The sequence below is a fragment of the Amphiura filiformis genome, chromosome 7 (genome assembly GCF_039555335.1).
Source record: "Amphiura filiformis chromosome 7, Afil_fr2py, whole genome shotgun sequence".
Classification (NCBI taxonomy): Eukaryota; Metazoa; Echinodermata; class Ophiuroidea; order Amphilepidida; family Amphiuridae; genus Amphiura; species Amphiura filiformis.
In genome coordinates this window covers 38,208,961-38,232,785 of record NC_092634.1, presented here as the reverse complement: position 1 = coordinate 38,232,785, position 23,825 = coordinate 38,208,961, and the positions used below count along the sequence as shown (strand labels likewise).

Here is a 23,825-nt window from a genome sequence, read left to right as displayed (position 1 = left end):
AGGTGAGAGAGAGAGAGAGAGAGGGCGGGTGTCTGAAGTCTCAAGTGTCACATTAATGTGGACCAGAGTAACATCAAAGTTTGATAGTATACAAATATTAACTGTCTATGGGTGTGATGGTCGAAATATAATCATGAGGTGAAAGATGGATTGTTCCATTCCATGAACCGGAATGGCGAGTGGAATGGAACAATACATCTTTCACCGAGTTTAAGACAGTTAATATTTATTTTATATAACTCGTCCATAAATTATATTACTAAAATACTATTTAATGTAGGAAATACATTTTTCATCAACTTTTTTACCGTGATATAATTCACATTTTTGGTCCACTCCATAACTAAATCGACGAGTCTAATTAGTCAGCGCACAGCTTGGATCAGGTGCACTACGGCGCAGCACTATGATGGTATACAAATATTAACTGTCTATGAGTGTGATGGTCGAAATATAATCATGACGTGAAAGATGGATTGTTCCATTCCATGAGGCGGAACGGCGAGTGGAATGGAACAATACATCTTTCACCGAGTGATTATATTTCGACCATTACACGAATTTAAGACAGTTAATATTTGTTTTATATCACTCATGCATAAATTCTATTACTAAAATACTATTTAAGGTAGGAAATACATTTTTTCATCAATAACACCATGCTTTGCCGTGATATATTTCACATTTTGGGGTCCACCCATAACTAAATCGGCGAGTCAAGAGTCAGCGCACGGCTTGGCGCAGGCGCACTACGGCAGAGCACATGATGGTAAAGACTATCACACGGAGAGGGTGATAGTAAAAATGGCAAATGGTAATCAACCAATGAACTGTCTAGAATTTATGTATGAGTGATATAATAAAAACTATCACACGGAGAGGCCGATGGTAAAAATGATAAATGGTAATCAACCAATGAACTGTCTAGAATTTATGTATGAGTGATATAATATACTTATTACGATGAGAGACGCGAGTGGGGCTTGATCACATCAAACAGTACAGGCATCTGATCCGGGATCTGATCTATGTTATAATCTTGATTTATCCAGCCTTTAATAACAGCTATGAGTATGATTAACAACACCCATACCATTACCACTCAACTCTATTGAAATAAGATGCATTGATACACAATCCTTACCAATGAGTCAAGTTACAGATCAACTCTCTTAATTCATTGAGTTTTCCTACCTGAACAATAGACTTGCAGAAACCGAAAAGATAAAAAAGTTTTCTGATTTTTTTCTTGGATTATTTCACCCCTTCAAACACTTTAAGAACTGGACAAAAAGTCCGAAAATCTGAACTTTTCTATAGGTGGTGTGCATCAAATTTTTGGAAAAGTTCAATGTGGTCAAGTCCTGTGCGTCAAAGGACTTGCCAGTGATCAATATGAAGACAGTCTTGCTAATGACTCTTCATTGTCACAAATGTCACAAATAGTCAGTTTATTATGCTAAAAGGAGCTATAAAGTATTGCAGAACAGCTTGTAAATAACAAAATTAATGATAATGACGATTGTAATGACCCTGCTCTTCCATAACATGGTGCAGGATTACTTTTAGTATAAACAACTTGACGCCCCTCATTACCAGTCATGACATAGGAAATACTGCGAAGGTAGTTCATGGTTACGTCGATGTCTAGTGAGCCTGAAAGAAATCAGAATGGGAAGAATGGCACAGTGAGATAATATTACGTTAGCGGTGACTGACAGAATGTGCGATGTTTCACCATTTTCATTCAAATTGCTATTGGTAGTAAAACTCATTGTAGTCAAACAGTGCCTGTTGCATAACACATGTAGTGAGGCTGTGAACATTAGAAAACCGAAGAAAGGAAGAGAGACACTACCGAATAGAATTGCTTTTCTTGAAAACCGAAAAATGGAGGAGGGTGACTACTAAATAGATTTGCTTTTTAGAAAACCGAAAATGGAGGAGGGAGACTACCAAATAGAATTGATTAATAGAAAACCAAACAAGGAGGAGGGAGACAACCAAATATAATTGCCTTCTGTATTAAAGTGCACTTGTGAATGAATTGAGTTATCTAGGATATAGAGAAGAGAAGTTAAGAAAGTATTTTGCTAAATAATTTTATAAATCCATCTTACCAGGTTCATGGCTTAGTTTGTTGTTTTTAATCACATCATATCCTCCGCCTCCTCCAGCCATGTTATTATTCATCAAAATGGCGTAGACCATTTCTTCTTCTAATGGTTCATATGTTGGTGTCTCGCAATCTGAGCATCTCACCATTACAGATATGACACGGTCTCCAGATGGTCTTGTAACATCGTAAATAACCATTAAACCTGCACAATATCCAGTTACAATGTATATACAAAACAATTGTTAAATAACGATTTTGTAGACAATAAATAGGTTGCGATTTTCCATACACCTTGCGCCTTACGCTCGTTCGTACGGATTGACATTCATAATACATACCGCATGAGGCTATACATACTCAACTTGTGCGGTGGCATTCCGAACTATACAACACATGGTCCAGGAGGGCAGCAGTACATTTTGTTAACGGTCTATGCGTACTTAAGGTTTGTATTTCAGTGCTAGCTGCTGCCATACCCTATCTGGTTTTAAGACGTTCTTGCACTTGGGAGCGCGTGTGGCCGAGTGGATACGGCGCCCGACTCATAATCCATAGGTTGCGAGTTCGAGCCCCGCTCGTGCCAACGTGTTGTGTCCTTGGGCAAGGCACTTTATCCTCATTGCCTGCAAATTGCATTGTGTCTGTTTAGGTGTGTTTAATGTACAATTCTAGCAATTTGACTTGCGGGTCACCATTAGAGTTTGAAATAAAACCTTCCTTTTTTTTACACTTGATATCTGAGACGTTTATGACTTTATGATAATACGACTTCTATTAATTTATCATGTTTATGGCGTGCCTGAGTCCTGAAATCATGGTTCTGAGCAATATTACCTGATACTTGTAGAAACGCTCCTTGTGGCACTCCCTCTTCAAATGACGCAACGGATGTTTCTAAGACTTCTAATAAATGCTCTCCTTTTAAGGTCACTTTATCAATACTGTTACCATAATGCGGCATAATGCGCCTCAGATTTTCAATGGTTATAGGACCTAGAGGAAGAGAATTAACAAATATTGCATTTTGTGAGCAATATAAATGGTGCCCAATAACTAATCTTTCCCTGGAGATAGCAGAGAAACATCATAGAATAGCCTGGAATTTAACTCGGGACCTCCCGTTTATTAAGCGTATGTTCTTATCACTGAGCTGTCGAGACTTGATGGGAAAGAAGAACTAAATGTTACATGGAGGCCTTGGTTCAAATTCCGTTATTTCTCCCGCTTCTGTAGTGATGGGGCATGATCGAGACATTTTATTTATGAAACAAATGTTACTGGTCATAATTAACAATAGCTCAATTGATATTGATATGATCAAAATAACTGTGTAAGGAGTCCCCCTTTTCTGTTAATGGCGGGCTCCACCACTCTCTCCCATATGGATTCTCTGACTCCTCGCTCAAACCACTTCTCCTCCTTATCTAGGATAACAGCTACCTCAGGGTTGAAGAAATGTTTCCGCTTCCAGTTGTCACACGCATGGGACCCGGCGTTACGAGACATTCTTCGCCGTCTGACGTCACAACATCTGACGTCATCACAACATCTTCAATCAGATGCCTGACGAAGTCCGATGCTTTCGGACGAAACGTAGAAAAGTGAGTTGCAAATTTTAGTTTCAGTATTTGATTTAATTTACAAAATAATATTTTGAACTATTGGATGAATAATCTACACCAAGATATAGTGGTATGATTATAGTAAAAGTTTTTTGTATACTTTTTGTGGGTTTTTTGATGAGTTGCCGGATGGTAAATGTAAGCTTTAAAGAAATTTATTAGCACCTCAGGTAACATGCCTTTTTATAGCAAAGATCATCTTACACATCACAAACGGAATGATCGGACGTACCTGAAGTTATAGTCATTTTCACCTTAGTGATTTGTAATCGTACAGTTTAAAATGGTTCCGTTAAACTATGAGGCTGTCGTTTTGCATAACAATAGTATTTTGTAACGAGCATTTATTTCATAACTCCTAATTTTAGTTTAGGTTCAAACCTTGCTAGACAGGACTCAGAACTTCAAAAGGTTCAAATGTGAAAACGAATATATGCCAAGACCTAATTTGATAGTCTTTTGATTATTTTCCAACTCCTTTTAGGAAATTCAGACTGTGATCGACATTTGCATCGCAAATCAACAAGGCAGTTGCAGCCAAACCTGGTGACAACCTACCCGCACTTAGATTGTAACTATCATCCACCAAGTATCTGTGCAGCTCCCCAAATTCCATTTTTTGATAACCAAACAAATAATCACTGAAAGCAGGAGGAAACCGGAGATCCCGGAGAACACCTCCAGAACGCGTCCAACGTGATTTTACCGATTTTGAACACATTGGACGCGTTCCGTTTTTTTAAAAATCGTATTCTTTATCTAAACATCTGTAGTATTTTCTTGTTCAAACAGTATCTTCAACCCACAAAGACTTAGATAAAGTCAAATAACTTGATACTATTCCTGGGCTTAATCATGAAATCGCCATCATCTTGAACACTTTAGACGCATACAGAACGCGTCCAAAGTTTTCTGAGAATTTTGCAGTGTAAATAAAACTTACCCGGCTCAATAGAGGACCTTGTACTTCCTGCAGTCGTCATTCCAATCGATGCGTCACTCCATCTAGAAGTTGACATTGGTGATAAGTCATTGAACACCATGGAGTCAGCAAGAACGTTACCCATGTTGCATTCTTGAGTCCCACAAATAGGAAAATCGCCTTCGAGACGAGGAAACGCTTGACCGATAACTTCATTGGCTACTTTATCGACATCAATTTTCCAGGTCGTTATCTCCTTTAATGTATCAGAATCTGTCAAAGGAAAGTGAACACTTTTGACATGTTTGAATATGAATAAAAGGTTCAGTATTCTCTATAACACACTTTCAATGGAAAATAGGTAATTTCAAGCAAATCGTCTCATACATGAAACTCTTACAGTTTTATGTTTTCTTTACACTGAAGTGTAAAGACAAAAAATTACAGAGCGCCCTCCTTTTTTGGATGAGATAAACATGTCATTTTTGTATGTTACTTTGAAATTAGCACATTTTGGCTTTACCGCTTGGTATTTTTCAGTGATTTTTAAGCAACTTTTTCAGATGCCATGCAAGAAAATAGTCGCTCTCTTTTTTCAAACACTGCCCAGCTCTAATTAGTGGCATTTAACCAAAACCACAATTACCCCAAGTCTTTTAGTGGTTTATTTGTGCAATTTCACTCATTGGGTGGATAGAACACTTGATGGGTGCATTATGGTAACTCAATCCCTCCGTAGGACGTGGATTTATTTTGGTTGTTGGACAGTACTAAAAAGTATTTTAATGGTGTCAAGATGCAGGATGGGGTAGGAAATATTTCCGAGTAGATGTTGGACACAGTTTCAGAAAAAACATGTTTCAAGTTTCTGTTGCAAACATTTTTACAACAAGCTATTTGGAGGCTAGTAGCTGGTAGAGCTCGAGAGACAAGAAGTACAAAAGAATGCATGGAAGGGGTGCCGTCGCTGTGGCTAAAGCGCATAGTCCATGGTTCCTTTTTCTATAGCGTAACACCCCAACGCGAACTCCCTACCTTATCATGGAACTCACAGTTACACATTGTACACTTTTTGTTCCGAGTTATTTTCCTCATAGTGCGAATGGCTCCACAGGTATACCAACTTCATAGGGTGTAGGGGCAGAAGCGTAGCCAGGAAGGATAAAATGGGGACAGCAAAGAGTAAAGTGTCCTTAAAATGACTAAAAATGGGACAAAAAATGACAAATAGGGCAAACATTTGGTTTTGCCCCCTCAAACTAAAATCCTGGGTACGCTACTGCGTAGGGAAGACTGCCTGGAGATCTGAACCTAATTGTTACAATCACTTACAATATCATGTGTGTCCACAAGGAAACACATCTCCATAAGGTTGTTCCCAACCCATAATTGGCTTTACAGGACATTAATAGCTATTAATAGCGATTGAGTCACACAGATCAAGCTAAGCAGTGGCTACATCTGTGAAAACTTATTACAAAAATGTTTTCGTATTGCGAATTTCACATGTGTACATTTCGTGAGTAGTGCATCTCAGTGACTAATTTCAAGCAGGCGACTACAAAGTTTTTCCATGTATTATCATTTGAAGCCAAGTGGTAATGACATCTGGCAGTAAAAAGTTGTCGAAATCCCCAGCAGTTTTTGCAAATTAGACAAGTAGGATGTTCTTTGTTCTTTGGCTTCCAGGACTTCTTTTGCCATATAAGGGGATATAGAGAGCATATTATCTTCTGCATGGATATATGTCCCAGGAATCGTAGTTGTTGTGATTTGACAGAGTTGATAAGAGGCACAGTGTTGGTGATGGTATAGATCCTCTCAATAGACTAACATTGTCAGTGCGCTTGATGATCAACTTTATCTTGTAACATGATGTACCAAAAGCGTTGATCTTATTTTTCATGTCAGTAGATATCACCCACGACTCACAGTCATAGAGTAATACTGTAACACAGTACTCAGTGACTATAACAAACAATATTATGTAATAGACTAGAAAGAAATATTTAAACTATACCTTCTTCCACTTTTTTATCCAGCAAAATAGGATTTCCTCCATATTTTATTACGACTCCATCGTCATCAAAAGTGACATCTAATCGTCCGAGATATTTCCCAAAAGCGCATGCTGAGACTACAAGGACTATAGAATTGTCATCGTCTTCATGGCTTAACACGAGTGGATACTCTCCGTATGGTTCTTCATTTGAAGGCGGAGTCCCTGTAATATGAGGTAAAATCACATCATTAGGCTATTTTTCGATCAGACTAAGCATCATAAAAGTCAGTGCCAAATATGGCATTGGTAGTGCATATTATTCTCGTCTATGACATGGCACTCGGTCGTTTCAAGTTATGAGGTTTAGGGTTGGGTTTTTTTGGTCACGTGGTTTCTTATTATCTTGCCTAAGATCTTGCCGCTACCTTTATCTGTACCCTTATAATTGAAGACCGAATTAAACAGACTAGTTTGCGTCTGACGTCCTGTCAACCAGACCAAAAATGCCGTACTGCGCAACCAATCACAACGCGCCGTTGCCCCGACGTCAGACGCAAACTAGTCTTTTTAATTCGGTCTTCAATTATAGTAAGTAGTTTCGTTTTTCATTTCAGTTTGTTACATAATCGTGTTACCGCAGAATCTGTTGGTTTGAAGTTACCTTGATTAAAGTATACAAAAGAAGTATTTACATTTCGCAGTGCAATATTCACGAGCAAAGAAATCAAGAAATCAAGCAAGTCAATCTATATTTGAAAGCGTGTTGTAGATGTTCAAATACCGTAAATCCCGTCTACAAGCATAAAGTGCTTCTGTTGAAAGCTAAATTATTCCAGGCGCCATTATGGAGTTTGAGCAAATAAATTACAGATCCAAGCATATAAAAACAAGTATTATTGTAAGACCAATCTATTGTATTGGTATATATACGCCTGGTTCATCAAAAACCATATATATGCTTGTAGACGAGGTTTTATGGTAATCCTTGGATTATTTACCTGTGAAAAAATATAGACCATCGAAATATTTTCTCCCAAGATTACAAAAGAATAGACACTAAAGTGATGTATACACATCTATTCGTATGCATATCGCATACGGGATGATCGATTGAAGCTATATGGCTTCCGATATAGGCTAGTTGACATTTATTCAAGTTATTTATTGGTTGAATTGTAAATCGGATACTTCAATAATTTTGGCGCATTAGAAGAACTTACCAGTGTAAAGAAATGTGTGTGAATGTCCCCCTATCACGATATCAATTCCTTTGATACTGGTAGCCACTGCCTTGTCTATTTCGATACCGGCATGACCAACAGCTATGATTTTATTAATACCCATTGCAATAAGATCATCTACTCCTTGCTGTATATCACTCCCGGCCTCAGGATTGAAAATGAGATCACCTGAAATTTGAATAAAGTATTTTGATTATGTATTTTCTTTCAGAAAGGTTTACTGTTTTGGTATTTACCTCCTATGTTTGAAATTTGGTATCTGATTTCATGTTGCCGTTTTTGCGATAACTGTCGCTGTTGCCGTTGTCATGGTTGTTGTTGGGGTTTATTTTTGGTTGTGTCATCATCGTCGACGTCGGTGTCGTTCTTGTTGTTGTGGTGGCGGTGGGGGTGTTGGTATAAATAGCGGTTTTTACCTGTACGAAGTCATGAACATTAAAATACCACCGGTTGCGGGACAATGGAGAGTTTGCGAAATGCCGCTCCAAATTTACTTCGATCTCTAGGTCAACTTCATTCATTGTTCATTCATTGTAGGGAGTTTCACAGTAAAGTCCCGGAGTAAAGCGGTTTTGAATAATAGAATTGCAGATTCATACGTAGTGGTAATAAAACGAAAGTAAATTAAATTAAACGTCAACACTACTTGTTTATATTTCGCTTACCGGGAGCACTTTCGAGGAACGTCCTCGTCATCAGCCGATGTTGTTGGCTCTGATGTATTTCTTGGAAACGGCTAGAGACCAACCTGCTCAGGTGATATCAGTCACATCACACTCGATGACATCACCGAAGTCGGAAAAGTCCTGCCCTTGATCAGGTTGTCCCACACAGGATCTAGTTCCAATCCAGTGTCTCGGTTAAGTGAATGCCATTGCTTCTTGATCTGGATGGATTCCAGGACCCTCCTGGGAAAGTCTTTTGTTTCTTTCTCCAGTACTTTTACGTTGTCCCAGTCTATTTGGTGCGTGTTGCTTTTACGTGTTCTTGCATGGCCGATTTGGAACCAGCTGCTTTTTGACTTGTGTTTCGCATGTCGCTGTTCAAGCTTCCTACTGGTCTCACCGATGTATGTGGCGTGACAATCAGAACATGTAATTTTATAGTCTGTTCCCGACTGTTTCAACTTATCGACCTTGTCTTGCTTTGGTTTTGAATGGATATCTATCTTCTAGATGGCGAAGGAAACTGCATCTCGCAAACTCTCCGTTACGGTCTGGCACCCGGTCCTGAGTTTTTGCTAGAATGGACGAGAACTTTCTGTACCAAATAAATGTAGTTATATGTAGGAAATCATATATTACTTTAATTGATCCAAACTATTTGAACTACTCACCAGTTTGTGTGTTATCAGGAGTAGATTGAAGCGTATATCCCAGGGCACCAACCTTCTCCCCTCCAGGTAATGTGAATACATACGAACATACATAAAGGCCTTGCATGGTCGGCTCGTTTCTACTGTCGATGTTGCAACTCAACGCAGGAAAAGTGATATTGCTTAGGAATGTCACTGGGATGCCTAGATCAAATTCGTGGTTACCTATGGACTAAAGAAAAAGAAGATGTACAAATGCAATGCAGTACAAGCGTATTGGAGTGCATAGATATAAATGCAATATGTACCGGGTGTCCCAAAAGTCCCTTAACATTGTGAATTTGCCATAACTTGCGTTAGGTTAATAGTGTTGTTACAAAAATTGCACAGTATGTGGATAATTCTTTTAGAAATGTTATGATACCAAACATGCCTATGTGGTCATGACCTTTTGGCATGAAATTCATGGATATCTACCGTACCGTAAAACCCACTTTTATAAACGCAAAATAAGTCTCGTCATTTGAGACGTGAACACGATATTACGTGTTATCATTTTAAAATCTGTTTTGTTTAATTTGGCTGTGTTTGTTTGATTGTTTGTTTGTTTGTTTTCAATGCGTAATCTTCATTTTCTCTTTTATCTGGGTTTTATATGGAATCTAATAAGATCTTTTCTGAGGATTCGATGAACAGTTGTACGCGGTACGTTGTTCTCCATTGAAAGTCGATGTAGTGATCGCCTTGGGCTTTTCGCCACCGCTCTTCGTATGACGTCAATGTTTGTAGGCGATCTTCCTGTTCTTCCACGCCCTGCCCGAAGTAGATCATGAACAGATCCAGTTGATAGGAATTTCAGCACTAGTTGCTGGGTTGTATTTCGGCTGGGTAGTGCATAATTTACATTAAACTGTTCCTTAAACATTGCTTCAATGAGTTTGTCCGACTTTGTCTCGGCAAAGAACTATACGACCTGAATCCGTTGATCTATAGGAAATTCATCTTCACTTCAACTGTTTTAAAGTAAAGTTTAATATTGTCAACATATCCTAATTATAATCTTAAACAGCAGTCACGCTTACGCTAAGCCATGTAATCCATGAATGTTCATACCTAAATGTAGCGTGCGCAGTGAGTGAACCAACTCTATTGTTCAGGGAAGCACATCATCATTCATGTTCTTGAACAAAGAACACATGAGCTTGCTTTTGTGGGTTTGATACACACATATGTACAGTCGCACAGTAAGGTCAAAGGTTCATCAATAATGCTGTTTTGGGTATCAGACTAATTCTAAAAGATCAATCTATATGAATATGTTCTCCATTTTGGTATGAAGTAGGAAATATTTGAGATATGGCCAATTCACAATGTTAAGTTACTTTTGGGACACGCTGTACAAGCGTATTGGATGTATAATACAATACGTACAAGCGTATAAATGTATAAATGCAATACGTACATGCATATTGGATGTATAAATGCAATACGTGCAAGCGTATTGGATGTATAAAAGTGAAACGTACAAGCGTATTGGACGTATAAATACAATACGTGGAAGCGTATTGGACGTATAAATGCAATACGTAGTAAGCGTATCACCAAACACCCCACCAGCACACCAGATGCTCTAGAGCGCATAGGCGTAGATCCGGGGGATGGGGGATTTACCCCCAATATTTTGCCAGGGGGATGGTCCATACAATCATCCCCCCAATGTTGACGCCTGATAATGGGTTTCTGACCAAATTAACCTCATATTTGCCCATTTTAGCCCAAAAAGTGCAAATTTTCGCGCGCTTCGCGCGCATTTAATCTACTTTTACACCATATTTTATCAGTTTAGCTTCAAAATAGCAAAAATTTTCGCGCGCTTCGCGAGCATTTATATCATCAACTAATTCTGTCGCCAAAGGGTGCTGGATTGACTATACTTCAAGATTTTTTCAACCCTCACCCCCCCCCCCCCCAATGTCAAAAAGAAATCTACGCCACTGCTAGAGCGGGAAGAACAAACGCAACTACTCTACCACCTACACTTACCATGCTTGACCACGAATCACATAAAGTAAATTAACATACACGCACACCCATAAAACAAATCCTCACACACCCCAACTTGCCCACCTACCATGGCGTCATATTCTAATAGATTCATGAAATGGGCAGCTGCCACGCCCCTGTAAACATTAAACCAGATGGTCCCCTGGAATGCATCGCCAGCGTCAAATAATAACACATTGTCCACATTGTTACGAATTTCCTGGAACAAAAATGAGAATAATCTGCATTCATTTTCAAATTAGTTTCCGATAATTTTTACTTATAGGAGGAAACCCTGGAAGAAATCAGCAAGGTACAAAGTAAGAAAGTTACAAATCGTCACCTTTGAGAAACCTGATGAACTTTGATATGATCTTCGCACTATGTCTTTTTAAAGACATTTCTTGTACATCATTACCCTGTTTCAGTCTAGAATACGGAAAGTCTTTTTTTAAAGTCTTTTTACGATCATAGAAGTCATAAATATACATAATGTTAACTTTATAGTTATTCAAAAAAGTTCATCCTATTTTTGAACTATTACCTTGGAATGTAAACATAATATTTGTAACTCAATGCCCATAATGACATTAACATCCGCAACAAATAATAGCAGACATGGACATTTTTATTTTTTAAGTTGTTGCAGTACGCCTTTCCAAATCATCGCAGGTTGCAGAAACAGTCTGGGTAACCGGATTTGGAACACGCACAAACTGTACCGGATCTGGAAAAGCATTACCAAATAGCAAATTTTGGATTTTACCCACTGGTGACTTTATTTGAGGAAGTTATTTCCTTTTCTTTTGAAAATTTGCCACAATCACGTTTTTTTAATATTTTGCCGGAAAGTTAATGTGTTAATTAAAACAATATGATTGACAGGACTATATGATGAATTAGAGTATTATATTTTGAATATTTTTGTCACAGAATTTAATGTTATTAATCTTGAGACAACTTCCAGTCAAAAGAATTCTATTTTTTACCATCCGTTTAGTCTGAATTATAGAAGAAATCTGAATTAACCCCAGACAAAATAATGAAATTGGAAGCAATGATTTGCGTCTTTGTCAGACGTTCAACAGACATATATGATTTATTTGCAATAAGTATGTAACAAAAATATATAGCATGCATATAAGGAATCAGCCCCCAAAACCTGGACTTATTAGCAAAACGATATTTAGATTTACAAAGGACCCTGATGAACTATCAAAAGTCACCACCCAAGTGACCTACACAATAAGGGCTTATAAATATCTTAAAATAAACAAGAATATTTTAGAGGACCTAGATGAAACCTATCTTAAGTCACCACCCTCGTGACCCCTACAGAGGAGCTGAATAATATCTTGTTAATATAAAATATAAATATAAAATAAGGAATATTTAATATAGCACCCCAGATGACCTATCTGAAATCACATCCCCAGTGAACTACAAAAAGGGGAGATTATAAATATCCAAACAAAGAGCACAGCCAGTAATATTATATAAAATGATATGGGCTGAAACCTTTAACAATATTTGTGCATGCAAAATATATAATATATATTCCTGTCAGATGGTTTCCAGGAATCGTACATTCATATAGGGGAATTCCCTGACAGGTTAAATTGGATACTTGATCCATACTAAAATGTCTACATAGGCCTACTTTAATTTGTGTGCATTTCTTATCCATACTTAAATAGATATATGTTTCAAATTAGAAAATCTCTGCCAGCGGATTTTAAATTTGTTTAAATTGCTGCTAATGCTTTAGCATTGCTCACTTCAAATGACATGGTTAGACATGTGTGTATTTTTAATCAACTACAGCTATCTCGTCCTTTTCTTTTAATTTTTTGTTTGAAAAGCCATAACATATGAGATAACATTTAACTATATGCTTTATTAACCCAAGGAGAGAGAATCCGCCGAGTTGTACATTTTACAAGATGAAGTTAAAGTATCAGCAGGAAGTTCTTGATTGATAAAGCAAAGGAAGGCACCTATCAAGAGTTTCATGATTTGAGCAATTTACCGCTCTCAAAAGGAATTAGACGACTGCACCAAACCAATCATCAAATCACGAATATTGTGACCGAATCTTTGCTCTATCAATTACGTTAGAATTGCTTCTTTAACTTTAACATAAAAACTTTAAATGTTCTTTATAAATTTTTCCGCACCACCACTACCATACTCTCAATATGAAAAATTGCAAAGGGAGTGGTGGGTGGGAAAGAAAATTTTTTAAACACAACCTAGTCTTGTTGAATCTGACAAAATAATGACGAAACAAGAAATGATCGGAATGCAAAACAACGCCTGTGTACCACGCGACTTAGCAACAGTACACAAATTCACACAATAGGCCCTACCAACGGGGGACCACAGCATTAATTCTGCAGGGGTTAAATTGGTTTTCAATTGATGGGATTGAAAACTTTATTAACCCCAGACAAAATAATGAAATTGGAAGCAATGATTTGCGTCTTTGTCAGACGTTCAACAGACATATATGATTTATTTGCAATAAGTATGTAACAAAAATATATGCATGCATATAAGGAATCAGCCCCCAAAACCTGGACTTATTAGCAAAACGATATTTAGATTTACAAAGGACCCTGATGAACTATCAAAAGTCACCACCCAAGTGACCTACACAATAAGGGCTTATAAATATCTTAAAATAAACAAGAATATTTTAGAGGACCTAGATGAAACCTATCTTAAGTCACCACCCTCGTGACCCCTACAGAGGGAGCTGAATAATATCTTGTTAATATAAAATATAAATATAAAATAAGGAATATTTAATATAGCACCCCAGATGACCTATCTGAAATCACATCCCCAGTGAACTACAAAAAGGGGAGATTATAAATATCCAAACAAAGAGCACAGCCAGTAATATTATATAAAATGATATGGGCTGAAACCTTTAACAATATTTGTGCATGCAAAATATATAATATATATTCCTGTCAGATGGTTTCCAGGAATCGTACATTCATATAGGGGAATTCCCTGACAGGTTAACGCGGCTGTGTACTCTAGACATTGTTTCTTTCGCGAAATTGAGTTATTTTTATATGTTTGTACTTTGTTATGTTTTTTATAAATACAAGGAATGAAAATCCAGATTTATAAACTCCAACTGCAATATTTTAAGGATTTTATTTCACTATTCCACTCGTGTTTGAAATTTAAAAGGAAAGAAAATCTTTGTTGTACCAGCAGGGTACACGCGCGCAATAACGCATCGCGTTGCGTATCGCGCAATTTGGTAACGCACAGATACGCTACGCATACGCGACGCTTATCTGCATGCGTGGCGCATCTTATGGAAACACCACGGAAGCACTGATTTCACAAAAACCTGGCGGTCAAATGGCTCCGTTTTAGCTGATAAAATGTGATTTTTTCAAGTTCTTTCCCCGATTTAAACATCAAGATATGAATAGATTTCGCCCAAACTTCTCAAGGGGCTGTGGATTTACCCGATGTTCACGTAATGTAAGGGAGAAAAACAAGAACTGCCGCATTCTCCTGTAAGCTTCGATCAAATTGCAAAATGTGACCACTTCAAACTTCAACGGCCTTTATTTCAATGTTCATTTTCTTGGTAAAATGACGATTTAGGTACACGATAACTCAATAAATACAGCATCTACAGGTAAGCAATTATGCTCATCATAAAAAGCATGATTGACTTAAGAAACGGTTTTCTCATTTTTTTATATTTTGGTCTATTTCCAATTTTAGGCATCATTTTGTGCAAATAGGCGGTTGTGAATTTTAAAAAGTCCATTTTGATGCCTTATATGGTCAATATCTCCAAAAATAAGGCCAATATCAAAAAACTAAAAAACCCGTTTTTGGAATGGAGCCTCAAGATTAAGAAATAAGCAAAACGAAAATTTTTAGAAAGAGTGTTTTTTTGTTATGATGTACCGAACAAAAATTGCCAAAAATTCACTTTTTTGTGATTTTCTTCATAAATGTTGTTTTTGCACCAAAACTGTACTTATATTGAGATTCATTGATGTCTTGCCTTTATAAAAATGTTTACTTTTACATGTCTTACGTGAATAATTACAAAGTTATGGCACTTTTACTACATGCGTATCTGAGAGTACACAGCCACCTTAAATTGGATACTTGATCCATACTAAAATGTCTACATACTTTAATTTGTGTGCATTTCTTATCCATACTTAAATAGATATATGTTTCAAATTAGAAAATCTCTGCCAAAGAAGTTAATGGATCATGCAAGAACTGAATGAGAAATAAACTTCCCAATCCCCCCCCCAGATTTTTAAACATATTCTATTGATTCTTTATTTATTTTCGTCAGTTAAGCCTGGGGGATATGGGAAGCTCTCTGGATGTTCTTTTGCCTGATATATAGGAGACCAAACGGTGACTGCGAGTGCAAATGGTCTATGGTGCAATCCCCTACCCATAGTGGTTTGTCAATATTACGCATATCTGGATGAACTATATCTGTGGGTAATGACATGTGCGTTTGTTAACTCTGCTCTACAAATTGTGTGTGCCACTCGTTTATATTTCTGGTACATCTAAGCCCTGCACCATGTTTTTCTCATCAAACGAGAAATGCTATAAAAGTGTACAGAGAACTAGGATAACATGCCTATTCTATAAAATACAATAGGTCAACCTACTTCTTGAATCAACGTGATAACTAGGCGGCTGCGCAACCTCACGAAAAAACTTGAACACAATTTTTTGATTTTGAATTTTGTTGAACAAGAAAATTTTTTGAGGGCATAGTACTTGGCCCCTGCCTAGGCTATCCCATGCCAACCTGGAGTTGATTCCTTCCTTAGTACAAACAAACCTAATCGACCAAATAATAATAATAATAATAATTTATTCTTATATAGCGCATTACATCAAAGACCACAAGGCGCCTTACAATTAAAACATGTGTACTTAAAAACAAAATACCCATTAAAATATAAATATACATCATTAAGAATTAAGAAACAATTGAAATAGGCACACGATGAACATTGCATAAAAAGGTATTGCACGGAAAAAATACATGCAAAATGAGTAAAGAAACAACTGAGTGAAATGTTCAAAGTGACGGCATAAGCACTAAAGCAAAATAAGTTTAACCAGACAACAATTGAATAAACAACAGCAAGATACTGCTAACAAATATCAAACAGAAGATGAAATTAGAATCATAAAACACGAATTTTTAAAAAGCCAAGCTGTACACAAATAGATAAACACGTGAGTAGAAAACAAAAATGAAAATGAAGTATACAGCGAAGAAATAAAACACATGATCAATTCAATGTAATCTCAAAATTGGCAAAACACAGTATCAAATTGAATATGAAAAATTCTAAACAAATAAGGATCCCACCTGCTAGACCGGTCTTCAATAAATATTTATTAAATAAATACAATAGGTCAATTCATGGTTCTGAACAAGAAGATCGTTTAAAACAATACAAAACAAAACCAAAACAAACATTCAAGCAGCAACTTGACACGTTCCTTGCTTATTAACTTATACTAATCTGACAATTGAATTCTTAAGTGTTCTTGGCATTAAATTTACATCTCCTTAATCCACTATATCATGTTACACATTCAGTGTGCATTCCAACTGTACTTTCATTAAACAAGAATTTTGAGTACCTGACAACTGAAAGTATAATGATGCTGTACAAGTGTACATACCTGACAAATGTTCAGAATGTCAGAAGATTGACTGCAGCAACTGCAGGACTTTGGGAACAGAGGTCTATTGGTCAGATGACATTCAAAACCAACTTGTGAATGCTCAACATGCATCATCTTGGATTGGACAGGCAGAGTTGAAACAACACTCTTAAATCACAATACCAGGTCAGTCATATTACTTATGACCCACAAGACAACGACGACGTACAATAATTGTACGTGATTTGTGATTCTTACCAGATTGTACTCCATTTTATGTGTTTTTTTTAAAAAGCACTTGAAATGATTCTTCCATTGTACATAGCTTGTAAATAAAGCAACGTGCAACATTCGATATTAATTCAAAATGTGCAAATATAAGTCATTGATTGCTGCAATGTAGCTGTTATGTGGCTCCATGTAAATGGTCTACGGTCTAACTGAAGTAAACCCTTGATGATGAGATCACCGTCAAATATTGTGGTCATAAACAAATCTCCAGTCTCACAACAAGCAACACGTCTTCCCTCCTGTTACCTGATATAATCTGCAATGAAGAAGACAGAAAAAGGGGAGCAAATTGTGCAAGCAAAGGCTTTTGCATATATACAAGCCTGATGATTAATAAAACTACCTTACTATATCTCAAAAGTTGAAAATTGAATTGATCTTGAACATGATTATTTTTCCATTTATTTTGTTTATTTATTTACCTCTTTATTTACTTTTCAACTTTTTAAATATGCCAGAAGGTCCAAGTGGAAAGGAGTGCTCTGTTCCCACTATCTAGGCGAGCTTCACAAAGATGCTGCCAAGTAGATTAAAACCAAATCTAGTAAAAAACTATGCCGAGTTAATTTGGGCAAGTAAATATAAGGAATCGTACCATGATCCACCAAACTTATTTTACATCAGATGACTCTACAATTTCCTGATGATACATTTTCTATGAGTTCCTTAAATGCCACACACCGACACCACCTGGCTAATAATTATTTGGTGTAGCAGAGACACTAAAATGAATACACGGGATCGATACACGTGAATTGCTATGCACGATTTTGATATCAGACGAAAATCTTCGGATACCGGGATAGAAAATGATGAATATCTCCCGTAAATGAATTTTTCTCAAGAAACCAGATGTGGTCTCATACACTTGAAAAATACGTGTTGAACAGATATGATGGTCGCTAGAATGCGCTTTGAAAATTGGCCATGCGCTTTGAACTCAAAATCGGACCAAAACTCTAATTTTATATTGCGTTGGTCCTGTATGGACTACATCGTGTAGTACAGCTGCACTCACTACTAGGCAGATAAAAGTCGATGACCATTGACTTCAATGGGGTATACAAGCTTATTCACGCAAAACCAAGATCAATTACCCCGCTATTGTGAGTAGCCTTAGTCATGGCCCTCGACTAATTATTCGTCTCAAAGAGCTTCAAAGGTCTGAACCAAATGGCCAATCGTGGCTGTGGATTCAACCTACCATGGCGATTTCTGCTATGAAGATATAGGGTCGATGACATTGTGTGCCAACACCTATGCATATGTCAGAAAACCCATAAAACGATCTTCCAATTGTTAAATTATAGGGCTGCCACTCACTGTTAATATTTTCTGTAATTTACAGGTATATACGACCTCCAAAATTGTTAAATTATAATGCTGCCCTTCGATGTTAGTATTTTACGCCAAAAAGGAAATCTGTTCACCTATCCTAACCCTTACCGATTGCTTTAAACAATTGTCCAGGAATTTTCATGAAAATCCAACCAAAATTTGACTTCCAGTAATTTCAAGCTTTTTCAAAAGCCGCTAACATTATTTAATCAGACTAAATGATTCACGAATATCCCACTTGTAATATCCAGGATATCATATACTGCGCATCACTAATGCACCGCAAGCGATGTTACTATATTGCATATCGCACAACACTTGTTTACGATCTTGGAAGATCAAAATGCCTACTATATAAATGTAAACAGATTATTTATATCAGCGTTCGTGTCACTTTTATCTTGCAAAGTCTGGATGTGACACCCCCTTTCCTTGTTCTTGTTCTTCAAATTAGTTTTTCACGTCTCTTTGCATATAGGCCAGTAGGCCTATGTTTATAGGCTTTTTAACGCTGGCTTGAACATTTTGTTTGAGCCTGGTCCCATCAGGACCGGAGCGTGTCTCCACACGGAGTGACTGGCTACCATATATGCCCTACCAGAAACTTTTTTTTTTTTTTTTTTTTTCATTAATATGCCCATAGGCTATATATTATTTTCAATTTATTTATTAATTTTTCGTTTATTCATATGCCCTGAGGCTATAATTGTTATTTATTTATTTATTTATTTATTTATATGCCCATAGGCTATATATAATTTTGATTAATATATATATTTTTCCCATTTATTTATATGCCCATAGGCTATTTATTTATTTATTTATTTTTTCATTTTATTTCATTTTATTTATTTATTTATTGCACGATTTTTAGATGTCGCTTGTATCAGCAAAAAACTTGGAGCACTATTCATATTTATTGATTGACTGATTTTTGGCTGCCGCTTGTATCAGCAAAAGCTTGTGCTCTATTCACTGATGTAAATGGACGCAAAGATTTTATCTTATTTTATTATTATTATTTTTTACTTCGGATGGGAATACAAACTGCTTGTAAATTTTCCCGACACTAGTTACCGAAAAAACGCCAACGCCTCCCAAGCGCGGCCTGTGAATGACTCCTGTCCCACGATTGGACAAAGCAGAGGCATTTTATATGTTTTATGCAAAGCAGGAGTCACAGCACACCTCGCATGGCTCCGCATCTTAACCTTTTCAGGACTGAAACCCTGGGATTATTTTATAATCCCTACAATGCCCGGATATTGCAGCCACAACAATACAGTTTGTTTTCAACTAAAACCAGGCACGCCGTGCATCAGCATGATTATATAAAGGGTTTTGACCACCCACGGTTGTTGTTTCTGATCCATGTGTTTTTAACCAGGGAAGTGATTCGATCTTTCCCGTCCATGGATTCTAGAAAATCAAGCATGTCGAATTCTGCAACCATACCACGCGCCTATTTCATCCTGCAGAAGTCCGATGTTTTACTTACAATTAAGTTGATACATTTTGTGAACGATGCAAATTATATGTGGAAACCCAAATTTAAACTAAATAATAAACATTTTAAATCATAACTGCTCTTTATTGGCACTCAAATTTCGTTTCGAACACAACTTGATATCGCATTCAACAATGTAAATATCTTTGTATACGTGGTACATGTTCGAATGACGTCATCTCATTAATGAATTACTGATGTAATTTCTCGTAATTTCGTAAATGGGTTTGATCATTTAATCTATGGGGTTGATAACGCGCCATAGAAATTGGCTATTTGCATAATCCCCAGGACTGATTGACGGTAAAGAATTTACTCAATCATCGAGACCGCCATTAAGTATTGCCAAACCCGCGATTTGGTAGCCCAATTGGGCGAATTTTGAAAAAAAATATTATTTATTTATTTTCGCGACTTTTGACAATTTCCTGTCTCAAAACCAATGATTAAGGACAATTTTTTGCGACTTTACAATATTTGGCTCCCGCGACTTCAGATAGTTTCCTGTTCCATAAACCAAATTAAAAGAATTTTTGGAGACTTCGATTATTTGGCCAGCAAATCAAGCAGAAATTTTTTGGCAACCTGGTTTTGCGTTCTGCTTTTGCGAATCTCACAGTTTGAATTGAAGTGAAATTATTAAAATAAATCGCACTCAATGTTATTACTTCCAATGCCCATTTTTTACAAATGTGCTCTACCTTTAGGCTTTACTACTAAAACCCAGGATTGATTATAAAAGCAAATTTCTCACCAAATCAACTCGTCATCTTGATCTCAACTCGGGATCTCAACACCTCTGCCGGATGACGGCCGACGGACACCTTGCTTGGTCATTGAATTGCATTTGCTGGGTGACCCGTTCACGTAGAATTGTCACATACCGCATGTATACCAGCAACTTCGCCTCTATCACTCGGGTTAGTTTTTTCCAAATATTTATCATTTTATAACAAAAATATTAAGAGAATCTCAGCCAATGTCACAATTTCCACTTATCATATTGATGACTTTTAATACTCCTTGCTGCAGCTGGTTGTTTCGTGCGTAAACTCAATTAAACATCGATTTTCCGTTCACGTAAAAAGACTTAGGAGTCGTAGAAAGGAGTCCAAACTGGAACTATCATACTACAGCCTATGATCGCACTTCAATAACTGATGAATTATCAGCCATCATGCACCTGGCGAGATGCTCGGTGATAGTGCAAATAGACATAAAATTCGATCCTTTTAAGTACAGCTGGTGGTAGGCATACCTACTTTTCTCCCTAATGTTCCACTCAAAGTTCTTGAACTGAATTCCAAACCGCCGCACAGATTTTGTTGTATTTTTCCGACGAAATTCATCAATGAAAATCCACGTAATATTGTAATTACACTAACCAAATTAATATATAAAGCTACTGGGATTACTACTTATTATGAACGATGGTTAAATTGTAAAAATATGTTCACTAAAAACTTCCGAAAGAAAATTTTTAAACACAACCTAGTCTTGTTGAATCTGACAAAATAATGACGAAACAAGAAATGATCGGAATGCAAAACAACGCCTGTGTACCACGCGACTTAGCAACAATACACAAATTCACACAATAGGCCCTACCAACGGGGGACCACAGCATTAATTCTGCAGGGGTTAAATTGGTTTTCAATTGATGGGATTGAAAACTTTATTATAGAAGAAATCTAAATTCCATTATAGGATTCACTAGTTACATGCGTGTCATATTCGGTCCAGTCCCAGCGGTAATCGCACAGACTGCTAAAACAAAGGAAGTACATAGAAGACACAAGAGCCCCTCGAGCTATAGATAATGAACATCTTTGAATCTCAATGAACATGTCTACAGGGTAACCATGGTAACATTTAAACTTTGCTTTTATAAATCCAGACATGACACTAGCCAGGGTATTGATACCTAAGAGATTTCACTTTTGATCCCCTTTATTGGCAAAGCCTAAAGTTATAGGCCTACATGCAAATATTTTAAAGTCACTCTCTGAACATTTTCCGTTTTGGTGAAGTGAAACGAAAGTTAAACATATTTTATTTAAATGACATTTGATTTAGATATCCAATTTAAAAGAAAAACAAACATTAGTCCAATATTTTCTTTTGTGTCAGTACCCAAGTTGGTTGAGTATTAACCATTTTGTTTCTGATGATAGAGGACATTTATTCTACACCCTTGACATAGTTTATTGTGTACTTTCGTTGCCAATGTATATTGTATTGCGTGTTCTATAGATAGAGTCCCAATATCTCTTATAATTTCATTTCTTGTATTTTTATGTAATTATGAAACTACTGCAAAGTCCATGATTTATTTTGAGGTTTCGAGACTGAAAATAATTTTTTGATATTGATTATCTGAAGTAGTTGTCTGTTCTTCACAGTGTTAACACTAGAGGAGCAAAAATGAGTGTTTCCCCTAAAAACAAAGTCCACAATTCCCACCATTTTCTTTACGTTGACAGACTACCAGAGTCAATTTTGAGATGCAATTCGCTTTTTCCACAAGTTTTGTTTTATTGTGACTCTAATTACAAATGCCATAAGTTCAGTTTCAGTAAATATCGTTTTGGCATGTCACAAGCTTTATCATTAATTGCATTTAGACTCCTTGTTGAAATTAAAATTTAATGTTTAAAAGTGTTTGTAGCTTATATATAATATTGACTGTTATATATTTTATTCAGCATCAGTTTTTGAGTTTCCAACAACACACTTCTTACACATAATAGCATAAACTCTGTCACGAAACAATATACCTACAAGAGTAGTTTATGCAAGAGCGGGTAAAAATATCAGATCCAAGGACTTTCATACAATGTGCATTTTATAAAAATAAACGTGCTGTTGCAACTTTCATTTAGTATTTCATATTAAATTATGACTGTATTGCATAATAGTGGCAAAAAGACATTCTAACAATTTTAGTCATCCATCTGTGAATGTGCCTTTAATCCTTGCTGATGCAATGAACGCGTGACCCAATGCTGTTAATTTGTCCACTTTGAAGTACGAAGTAAAGTACGCAGTAAATTACGCAGTAATAATTACGCGCCGTAATGTCAAAAGGAATTAACACGCTGCTAGCCGCACACAAATGCATGCGCGTCCTAATACACGACACACGATACGCTTACACAAAATTTGCGTACCTTACTTCGTACTTCAAAGTGGACAAACTGTAGTGTGCTTCCTTACACCACGTACCTTTATTTTTGCCATTCTACGCGCCACACCACCATAACACTGTGAGTTCTCCTCCAATTCCTTGGTACACTCGTTACCATACAGGTCCGTCTGTTCAAACCTTGTGTGTACATCATTGGTGTGTAAGAGAGTCAAATCCAGGCAAGATACACCACAGGACAGAGTAACCAAACAACACAAAAATCTAGCAAACTTTGACATGTTGAATAACAGCCCTATTACAATATGTCAAACGATGTTTTATGAATTTAAAAGTACTTAATTTAAAAGTACTTCATACTTATCACGCTTATCAACAGGAGGATTGCGCTGCAATGGTGAACCAACAAGTCAACGAAACGTCATACAAGAGACAATATAAAACACAAGAAAAACTAGTTGCAAATGGTGGTCATAGACCACAAACCTAGCTGGGGCATGTTGGTGTTGTGGAGGTATCTGACCCCGCAAAATGTTCTAACATGTTCCCCTGGTCATGAGGTTTGTTATCACCGAGT

General features: G+C 36.8%; 1 protein-coding gene across 1 annotated transcript; it reads right to left on the bottom strand.

Annotated features, from left to right (window-relative positions):
- Positions 1-721: 721 nt before the first annotated feature.
- LOC140157124 (snake venom 5'-nucleotidase-like) lies at positions 722-23,595 on the bottom strand. Its single transcript, XM_072180202.1, has 9 exons — positions 23,329-23,595; positions 11,353-11,484; positions 9,243-9,453; positions 7,886-8,074; positions 6,684-6,887; positions 4,685-4,936; positions 2,954-3,112; positions 2,121-2,321; positions 722-1,656 (listed from the first exon to the last, which is right to left on the bottom strand). Exons 1-9 carry the CDS (start codon positions 23,527-23,529, stop codon positions 1,460-1,462), a joined length of 1,746 nt encoding a protein of 581 aa, XP_072036303.1. The 5' UTR covers positions 23,530-23,595; the 3' UTR covers positions 722-1,459.
- Between the last annotated feature and the right edge of the window lie 230 nt (positions 23,596-23,825).

Excerpts from the sequence above, each read along its gene's own strand:
- LOC140157124 (XM_072180202.1), bottom strand. The coding sequence starts at position 23,529 with ATGTCAAAGTTTGCTAGATTTTTGTGTTGTTTGGTTACTCTGTCCTGT. Across the intron at positions 9,454-11,352 it reads TATTAGAATATGACGCCATG|TCCATAGGTAACCACGAATT; the intron begins GTAGGTGGGCAA and ends CTTTTTCTTTAG. Across the intron at positions 1,657-2,120 it reads CAAACTAAGCCATGAACCTG|GCTCACTAGACATCGACGTA; the intron begins GTAAGATGGATT and ends GATTTCTTTCAG.